This window comes from Chinchilla lanigera, unplaced genomic scaffold (genome assembly GCF_000276665.1).
Source record: "Chinchilla lanigera isolate Chin_1 unplaced genomic scaffold, ChiLan1.0 scaffold00051, whole genome shotgun sequence".
In the NCBI taxonomy this organism is placed as follows: Eukaryota; Metazoa; Chordata; class Mammalia; order Rodentia; family Chinchillidae; genus Chinchilla; species Chinchilla lanigera.
This window is the reverse complement of record NW_004955452.1, coordinates 15,305,752-15,315,190: the sequence shown is the minus strand read 5'-3', so window position 1 is coordinate 15,315,190 and position 9,439 is coordinate 15,305,752. Positions and strand designations below refer to the sequence as shown.

General features: G+C 58.0%; 1 protein-coding gene across 1 annotated transcript; it reads right to left on the bottom strand.

Moving 5' to 3' along the window:
• Positions 1–231: 231 nt before the first annotated feature.
• On the bottom strand, positions 232–8,793 carry Zc3h12a (zinc finger CCCH-type containing 12A; the record flags this gene model as incomplete). The annotated part of the gene is given in 5 exon segments (XM_005395205.2): positions 232–1,783; positions 1,927–2,033; positions 2,610–2,844; positions 3,835–3,974; positions 8,314–8,793. Coding segments are annotated over 5 exon segments (1,803 nt in total). The 3' UTR covers positions 232–908.
• Between the last annotated feature and the right edge of the window lie 646 nt (positions 8,794–9,439).

Below are 9,439 nucleotides of genomic sequence, written 5' to 3'. Positions count from 1 at the left end.
CTATGGTCCCCATCTATCAAGGCCCAGTCCAAGACTTCAGAAAGATGCTCCAGCCTCAAGAGAGAGCACTTTTTTTTTTTTTTTTTGAGCACTTTTGGGAAGCTTCCTTCTAAAGGGAAGAGTTGTGTGGCGTCGTGTCCTGGGTGCAGGTAGGTCAGCCGGCTGGCCTGTGGGTGCCCATCACCGAAGTGTAACACCTAGAACCCCCAAGCATACAAAGATGACCACCTCTTAAAAGGCTCATATGGTTCTTTATTGATGTCTTATGGGAGGACTTCCCACTTAAAATACTTATTTCTATACCTGTACACAGCATATACATGTCCTCACACTTCTGGGGAAGGCAAAGATGGGAGCACGGGCCCTGGACCCCCGGCAGGGTGATGGGACAGGTGGACAGAGGAGACAGAAGTGAGATTAAGAAGCATCTTGCTTACTGACATGAAGCCTTGTGCCCTGAGAGCACACTGAGGCCTCATTGGCTTAGAGGAGGGCCTCGGAGGACAGGCACACGGTGCCCAACTAGCCAGTGCAGCTGGCGTCCCAGGGATGGGGCGGAGGTGGGGGCAGTGCACAGGGCCCCCGCCTGGGCCTCTGCTCCCCCAGGCCTCCCTCCCCGCCCTGAGAGAAAAGAGGGTTTGGGCCTCAGCCACAGACCGACAGCCTTACAGGCAGCGTCTCCTTAAATGACAGAGATACAATGTGTATCAACAGGGTGATCACTTCTGACCCACTCAGGCAATGGCCAGAGGTGCTTGGTGGGCCAGAACCAATCCTACAGTATGTTTGGTTTGGGGGTTCCCGTCCCTACTTGAGTCCTCCTTCTGTCCATCCCGCAGGGAGGGCCTCGGGGCTGGAACGGACCTCCAGACTGCAGCCTGGTGCCCCCTGTGGGCCACATGGCGGACCTATTCATGGAGCTGCTGGGACTTGTAGGAGAGGATCTCAGCAGCCAGCTGCTGGGGGTCCAGGAGCTGTGGGAAGCGTCCCATCACAGCCTCTACCAGGTGTGGGGGAAAGACGCCACACAGCTTGGTGTACACACTGGCCCGTTCTTTGGCCAGGCTGCCTACCCTGCCCCAGGAGCCCCTGGCAGTCCCAGGGCCTGGGACCGGGGTCTCCTGAAGGGCTGGGGTGGGTGGGGGCAGCTGGTATGGCTCAGACCAGTACTCTCGAGGAGGAAAGGCAGGTGGCACCGGACTGTAGTCAGCAGGGACACTAAAGTGGCCAGCACCTATAGCCTGTCCAAAGTTAGGGAAGGCAGGAGCAGCTGGGATCTCTGCGCCGAAGGCACGGTAGCCAGTATAGGGGCCCCGAGGTGGGCTGGGATCACCAGGGCCTCCCCCTCGCACACCCCACAATTCTGACATCTGGCTTTCTAGGGAGCCGATGCCAGAATCCAGGCAGTCCTGGGAAGTGTAGGGGAGGGAGTCCAGGGCTGGTGCGATCCAGTCTGTGGGCCCAAAGCCGCCGCCACTGCCCCCACTATGTGGGAGGCTCCTACCCGCCAGGGCAAAGCTCTGTGTCTGCCCCTCCTGGCGCGGCCCCGGGGCTGCCTGGGCCCTCAGCTTCTTCCCATCTAGGCTGCTCTGGTCACCCTCTGTGGGCAGGGAGCCAGACTGAGAAGAAGGCGAAAGCCGCCGGCTGCTTCTGTCCTTGGCTGGGACCCTCGGTGGAGAGAGGAGCGCGTTGGCGCGGAGCTCATCAGCCACAGAGCGCTGGGGGCGGCTCGGCCGCTCGGGGTGGAAGAATCGGCACTTGATCCCATAGGTACATTTCTTCCCTGGGAGAGAGAGGAAGAGCGGCTCTAAGCAGGTGGCACGTGAGCCTGGGGCTGGGAGGTCCAGTGGCAGTCAAGTGTGCCATGGGGACAGAGGCAGGCTTGGGTATGAGGAGGGCTATGGAGGGCAGACCTTGCTCTCATACCGTAGGGACAAGGCTGCTTCCGGTGCTCGGAAGGGAGTGGCTTCTTACGCAGGAAGTTGTCCAAGCTGGGCCCGTGCCGGCCCAAGGGATCGTCAGGGGGCATGAACCTGTGGAGGCCAAAAGGAACTCTGAGGAGGTGGGAGACATGAACACCACCTTCCAAATGCTAAGGTGTGGGCAGGATGGTTGGCTTTGCTAACCCTAAACCTAACCCTGGCCTTAACTCCATCTGCAGGTCATCCTAGAACTCTTGAGATCTTGGTGGGGTTGCTCCAGGGAAGCGGGGGTGCCCCAGTCCAGAGGGTCACACACAAGGGCCACCTTGAGGGCACCTCCCAGGCCAGGAGCTCTGAGGTCATTGGGAGGCTGTGACCTGAGTACCTGAGTCTCAGGCTACATGGGTCCCCGGCAGCCTCTGCTGGAGAGAAGCAGGGCAGTCAGAGTTGGTCCCGAACACAGCCCCCTCCCATCTCCAGGGCTACTGTGCCACTCCCAATCAAAAAGCCCGCCCCCCCACCTTCTGTTTGCGCTCCATCTCACTCCCAATGCTGCGTGGCACCCACACCATTCCTTCTACAGCCAGTGTCCAGGCAAGGCCCACCCTAACCCCATCCTTCCCAAGGGTGGCTCTGGCTGCCCTTCTGGACCCCCAGTCCATGGGGTACCCTCTGGCAGGAACATACTTGTCATTGACAAAGGAGTACATGAGCAGCCGCTCCTCGATGAAGCGCTTCCACTCCTGCCGCTCGCCCTGGAGGTCCCGGTACGTGTCATTGGAGACCACAATCCCATCGGACTCGTAGGCCAGCTTCACAATAAAGCGGTCATCATAGCACACCACCCGCTTGCCACCCACGCGACGTGATGGTGTGAACACCAGGATCTTCTTCTTTTCCAATTCCCGGAGGATGTGCTGGTCTAGGGATGACCAGACACAGTCATGGTGATCTAGAACCCAGGGCCAAGGCCCTAGGCTCCCTAAGCTCCTGGTGGCCAGGCTTGGGGGCTATTCATGCACAAGTTCACAGGGGCAAAAACTAGCTCTGCCAAGGTCACGGCTTGCCAGTTTGCTGCCTGGAGACCAAGAATACCCAAGCACGGTGCTTCACGCCCTTGCGGTAAGCACTCTGAGCCCGGAACTGGCCCTCTGCCTCTCCCTCCCTGGACGGCAGGCCTGTTCAAAGCCAGGGGGATGTAGGCTTCAGCTATTCTCCCTGACTGTCCTGTAGGGGTCTGGGAAGAAGAGTCTGGGTTCTGTCCCTTGGTAGGCAGGACAAGGCTATTAGCTTCCATTTGAAAGAAGCCCACAACGCAGCCAGACTGCTGCTACACCTCTAGATTTGTAGAGAAACAGACCTTAGTTTTTACTCCAAGGCTGGGGTGGGGGTCACCCTGAACCCAGCCCATTTCAAAGATGTGGAGCAAGTTGCTCAGAGCAGTGCTAATCCATCCTTGCCTGGGTCACAGAGCCAGCACGGTTTTTTGAGACAAACTCATAGTGGCCTTGAACTCACAGCAATCCTCCTGCCTCAGCCTCCCAAGTGCTGGGATTATAGGTGTGTGCCACCATGCCTGGCTAAACACAGCCAGCATTCTAGCCGTGGCTGTCTTGGCCCAGAGCCCACAAGTGTAACTACTAAGTTACCCTGCATCTCTGTCACTGGGGATGCTGAGGACATACCACCTGTAGGATGAGGGATGTGCCCAGTGTCTGAAGCAGAGGGCTGGACAAGGGGACTTCCAATGACCACTGTTCAGAGCAGGGCTGCTGGGCACAGCAAAAACTGGGGAAAGAAATGCTAGATCCTACCTGATCTAGAATTTGCCACCCCTGCCCACAAGATCTCTTCTGGGGAGAAACAGCCCGTGTGGCAGAGGGACTCTCCCACCTCCACAGTGTCCACATACCGGTGATGGGCACATCAGGCCGGGGCTGTTCCTTCCTCCAGGATGGTACGAATACTGTGATGTCCGTGTGACCCCGCTCCAGGAACCAGTTCACAGCCAGTAGGATGCCTCGGCAGGAGAAGACCTCCTTGTTCCCGTGGCTGGGAGAGACAGGAGGGGCAGGTTGGTCTATGAGAGCAGCCACAGGCGACCTTGCTAGGCTGGCCCTCTTGGGGAGCATAGGGGCTCAGGCTCTGGCCCTCTGCTGGTTCCCACAGTGCCTGGACCCAGCGTGGGGACTTTCCCTAGGATTCCATTTCCTGGAGAGAGAATCCACCCAGGAATCTGGTAGTGCTTGCTACCGACAGCGGGGGAGGGTCGGCGGGGGAGGGTCGCTGCTTACAACACACCGGGGGTGTGGGAAGGTGCTGGGAGACTCCTGGTTCCTGCCCCACCCAGGGAGCCACAGGGACCACAGGGACACAGATGTGCACACACACTGCCTGAGTCACCTCTCCTCCACTCTCCAGCCCTGTGCTCGCTCATCAGCAGAGGAGCGGGTGGGGGAAGCACCAGTCTGGCTAACTGGAGAGAAACCAGATTGTTCCGGATTAAAGTTCAGTCTGTGTGCAGAGCCTTGGGCTGGACCCCAGAGGGCGCAGGAAAGGGGCCGGCCGGCCTACCCTTCCACTCCAGCAGGCAGGAAATGACCGAGCCTTGAGGAGCTGTCACCATGAAAGTGAAAGGCTGCTGGCTGCTTTCCTCAGAATAGGCCCATTCCCTGCAATGCTGGCTCCCTCTCCCCTCTGCTCCCCCTAGTCCTACAGGGTGTGACCTGAGGCAAACAGATGGTCAGAAGCCACTCAGAGGTCAAGAAGTCCTAGGAGAGCTGGGATACAGGATGCCCTCCCTGCCCTGGTCTGGGACCAGACCTCACCTCACCCAAAGGTTGCTGGGCCCAGAGGAAAGCCTTGAGGTGGCGGTCAGTGGCTCTGACTCTGTTTCTCTGGGTGAAAAATGCACCCAGCAGCCCGCAGCTTCTTTGGTGGGACACCTTTCCTACTGGCTTGAGATCCAACTTGGTCTGGCAATAGGTAGGCTGGCTCCCTACCCAGCAGCCCCTGCCTCTCACTGGCCCCTTGGTGAACAACTCAGACTCACATTTGGCAAATTAAACAGAATAAATGTTATGCAAAAGAGACAAGTCCAGGACAGACCACATCCTGTGTGTGACTCTGGAAGGTGTGGGCAGTGACAGCTGGAGTCCTAAGAAGGTAAAGCAGGAGGTGGGGCACCTGGAGGGGGCAAGTGGGCTGCTTGGGGGTGAGGCTGGGGCTTCAGGGTCTAAAGGTCTCTGTCAGTGGTAAGGGAGACAAAGTCCAGCCCCCAGGCAGCACTCACCCCTGCCTGGTACCCCAGCCTCTGACAGCCTGCTTGAGATAAGAGTTAGCATTTATTGAAAGCAGTGAACCAGGCTATTCTAAGTGCTTTGCACTGGGTCATCTGGAAAGCCACAAAGACAGGACTGTCATTCCCATCCCCTCTCTCCTTGGTGCAGAAGAGGAAACTGATCCAGACAGGGTAACTTAGTCATCAGGGTCACACGGCAAAAATGGAGAGCAGAGCTGGCGGTCAGAAGCACTTTGCATGCTGATGCTTGGATCGGTACCAAGACAGGGACCAAGCCTGAGAGCAAGGAAGGTGCAGGGACAGTGGAGGCCAAAAGTACCACCTCATTCTTACAAGGCCCCTAGAGTGAGGGAATGGGCCCTGAGATCAAGGGCATCTGGCTAGCACTAAGAGATGGAAACAGAACCTAGGTCTGGGGGAACTGGATTGCCTTCCTGACCCTCCCAGAAGACTCAAGGTTTATTTGGGAGCAAAAAGCTCCAAGACTTGACTTTTTTTTTTTTTTTTGGTTTTTCTCCGGTCCTGGGAACCAAACTCACGACCTTGCGCTTGCCAGGCAGGCGCTTTGCCGCTGAGCTAAATCCCCAGCCCCCAAGACTTGACTTTGAACAAAGCTTGTTGAGCCGGGTGTGGTGGCACACGCCTGTAATCCCAGCACTCCAGAGGCTGAGGCAGCAGGATCCTTGCGAGTTCGAGACCAGCCTGGGCTACAAAGTGAGCTCAAGGCCAGTCTGAACTGCACAGGGAGACCCTGTCTCAAAAAGACAAAAAAACCCCCAAAAACCAAAAACCAAAAAGCTTGTTGAAAGGGGACAGCACACTGGAGTAAGAGAATGATGTATCTGGCAAACCGGTCTCTAGTGGTGCCTCCCTCCCTGGGTCCTCTGCTCTGTCCTCCCAGGTTTGTGGGGTGTGGCTGCCTCTGGTTTGGCTCCTTGTGCCAAGTGTGCAGCAGGCGCAAGCTCCACTTGCCTCCCTCTGTGACACTCGTGTGTATGCATGTGCCCCTCCTGGCCAGCAGTTTTCCATCTCGGGACTCCAAGGGATGCCAGGACTCCCGGGGTGTGCACTGCCTCTGGGCACTGAAATCCTGGCTGTGGACAAGTGTGCTGTCTGCTGCCCTCACAATGGGCACATTTCCCTTAGGAAGCAGCGAGGGCCCTTCTCCTGCCAGAAGCAGAACCCAGCAGGCCTGGAGCTCTCCTACCGCTAACTCAGTCCTTCTCCCTGTAATGAGGAAGCTCTACTGTGTGGGCACAGGAAACCTGGACGTCCTCTCACCCCTACTTACCCCCACTGAGTCCCACTGGTTCAAAAGGCTGGACCCCTATCCTGGCTAGCTAGACTTCTGGGATGAATAGAGGGAGACTCCAGCTTGGCTGCTGGTGCCCAGGACCGAAGACAGGGCTACGCCAGGCTCCCAGGTGAAAAGATCTGCTGGGGTTGGGCCTGACTAGCGGAGAAAAATTCCATAGAAGGAAACAGAGGTGAATTTCCCCACAATTTGCATACGGTAGGGGCTAGCCCGCCTGCCCTTGGGGGGAGGGGGCGGCAGGGCAGGAACCCGGCAGCAGCTGAGACAGGAAGTCTGAGGCTGGAATTCCCCTTTAGCCACTGCCGGGCTCAGAAAACCCCTGCAAACAGGCAGGCATGCAGGCAGGTGGTTTTATCTCTCCAGCTCGGCTCCCCTGAATACCCTGCCAATACCCTCCTCCTCCCCCCGGGCCCCTCCTTCTGCCAGGATACAAACACAGGCAGCACATGGCTGTCTCTAGGTGTAGCCAGTTCAGGCTCGTGTCCCCAGGGAAGATGTCACAGAGCGTTCAGCTCCTAGTCCAACTCGGGCTGGAGCCTGAGAGAGGACCCCTAACTCTCAAAGTACAGGCTGTGCTCTACGGCTCTGTGGCTTGGACACCAGTGCTGCTCAGGCCTTCTTCCAGGATCAGCCCATTTCAGAGATGGAAGACTGACCTAAGATGGTGGGAAGACAGCTCACCTGTGTACCTGCTAAGCTGGACCAGGACCAGCTGGACAGCTTACTCGCCCCAGCTTGGCTGGGAGTAGGTGGGGCCAAATGCCAGGTTGGGCAGAGGCTGATGTCATGGCAGCCTCAGGCAGCCCACTTGGGAGATGCCACTGGGCAGTAGTACAAGGTGCCCTCCCCACCTTTCATCCTGTGTTGGGGTCTCCCCTTGTCTATGCCAACAGGAACTTTTCCTTGTGAGTGACCCACCCACATCTGACTCACCAGTCACCTTGCAGGGAACTGGGAGAAAGCAGGCTGGAGGGTGGGGCCTGGGTTGAAGGGAGAAGTCAGGGCTCCTTCAGGTTAACAGCAGCCCCAGTCTCACCCTCCACCCCCAGCCACCCTGTACCCTCCAAGCACCATGGGGGGACATTACTAGAACTGAGTCCTGGCTCTGGCCCTGGGAGTCCTAGGGACCAGTTCAGCCCAGTCATGGGTCACTTGAAGCCAGAGCATTAGGCCACCCACTCACACCCCCATGGCCAGGCAGCTCCAGCCACGCGAGGTTACCTGTGGTCATGGCCATAAAGGTCTCAACAGCCTCAGAAGATCCAGCCCTTGAATGATAATAAAATAATGACAACTGCTGTTTACTAAGACTGTATGTGCATCGCTGCCCACGATGACCACCTGGGAGGTGGGCTAGCTCCATCCCACACATGAGGAAGTAAGACTCAGAGCGGTTCAGTGGCTGACTCCTGAGAGAACTGAGCCCATAGGTTAATTCCGGGCAGGGCTTGCCTCACGTCAAGCAGGAGGAATCGAGACTGAGAGGGCTGGCCTCAGGAGAGACCCACAGCATATGGTGAACTCGGGACAGAGAAGGACCTAGATCTGAATCCTTGTTCCATCATGAACCAGTAGTGTGACACTGTTCACTGTGCTCCTATCCCTATGGCAGTCCTACAAAACCCACTTCAAACACGTCACTAGATTTAAGGGAGCCTCTTGCATGCAGAAGGACCTCACACAGGTCCTTGCCATCCGTAGACCAAGGCCCCTCTAAAGAGCAGCAGTCACATCACCACCATTCCATGCATCTTCTTCACGGAAGTGACACATACCTCATGGCCACATTGCTTCCATCTATGACCACTGGTCTCAGGTCACTGCCCTCTTTGTCCTCCTCTGGGAGTGAGGGCTCAAGAGTAGGAGTCTTGGGGGTGCCCCCGCCGCGGGGCACCAGAGGCGGCTGCGGGCAGGGCTCTGGTGAGGACTGGCGCTCACGCTCAGAGGCTGAACCATGCTTCACCAGCTCCCCCAGTACCGTGTTGGTGTCTGCCTGGACGCCCAGCTTCTGCAGGACACTGTGTATCTCAGAGGCCGAATAGCCTAGCTTTCGGAAGAAGTCCACCTTCATCTGCAGCTCTGAAGAAGCTGAGGCATCCTCAGCAGCCAGCTCTGAGGCTGGCTGGGGGGTACCCCGACAGCTGTGGCTGTCCTCAACACCCCACAGACTCATGACGTGACTGGTTTCCCGAAAGGGTTTTTCTCCACAAGGGTCGCTCATATCTCAGGCTCCTGGAAGGCAACTGCCACGGCTCCTGCGGGAGAACCACAGGATTAGGGGTGGGGACTAGCACTGTCTCATCTTCTGTCCCACCTGTCCCACCCCACAGGATGAGGCAACACTGAACTGGCCAGCTTCCTTCGTGTGTCAGCTCAGGCTGTCTTTTCCAAAGCTCTCCCAGCTAGGGATTACCACTCCCATTACATACAGGGGTAAACCGAGGCACGGACAGTAGGAGCTGGCTCAAGGTCATCCAGCTGTTTGCTGGTGACACACAGTCGGAACTTATCTGACTCCTCCCCCAAGCTCCCCGCCACGCTAACTCTGGGGACTCAGGCGGGGCTCACAGATGGGAACCCGGGGCTGGAAGGGCTGGGGGAGGAGGGGCTTTCCCGTCCAGCCCGTCACCCGCTTCTGCCCGTCCCACAGGAGGCGTAGGGCCCATAGCTCTTCAGGCCGGCAGAGGGCAAATTTCTAGGGTGACCCACCGGGACAAAAGTTGCTGGGAGACTCTGGTTGGCTGCCGGGAGCCGGTGACGCCAACGATGTCCCGGCCCGGAGACCCGCGCTCCCTCCGCGCCCCCTGCCCTGGGCTCCCCCAACTTGGGCTGAGTTGGAGCGGTTCTGCGGACCGGCGTGGCCCGCGGCCCGGCCGCACGGCCGCCCTCCGCTCGGGCCCA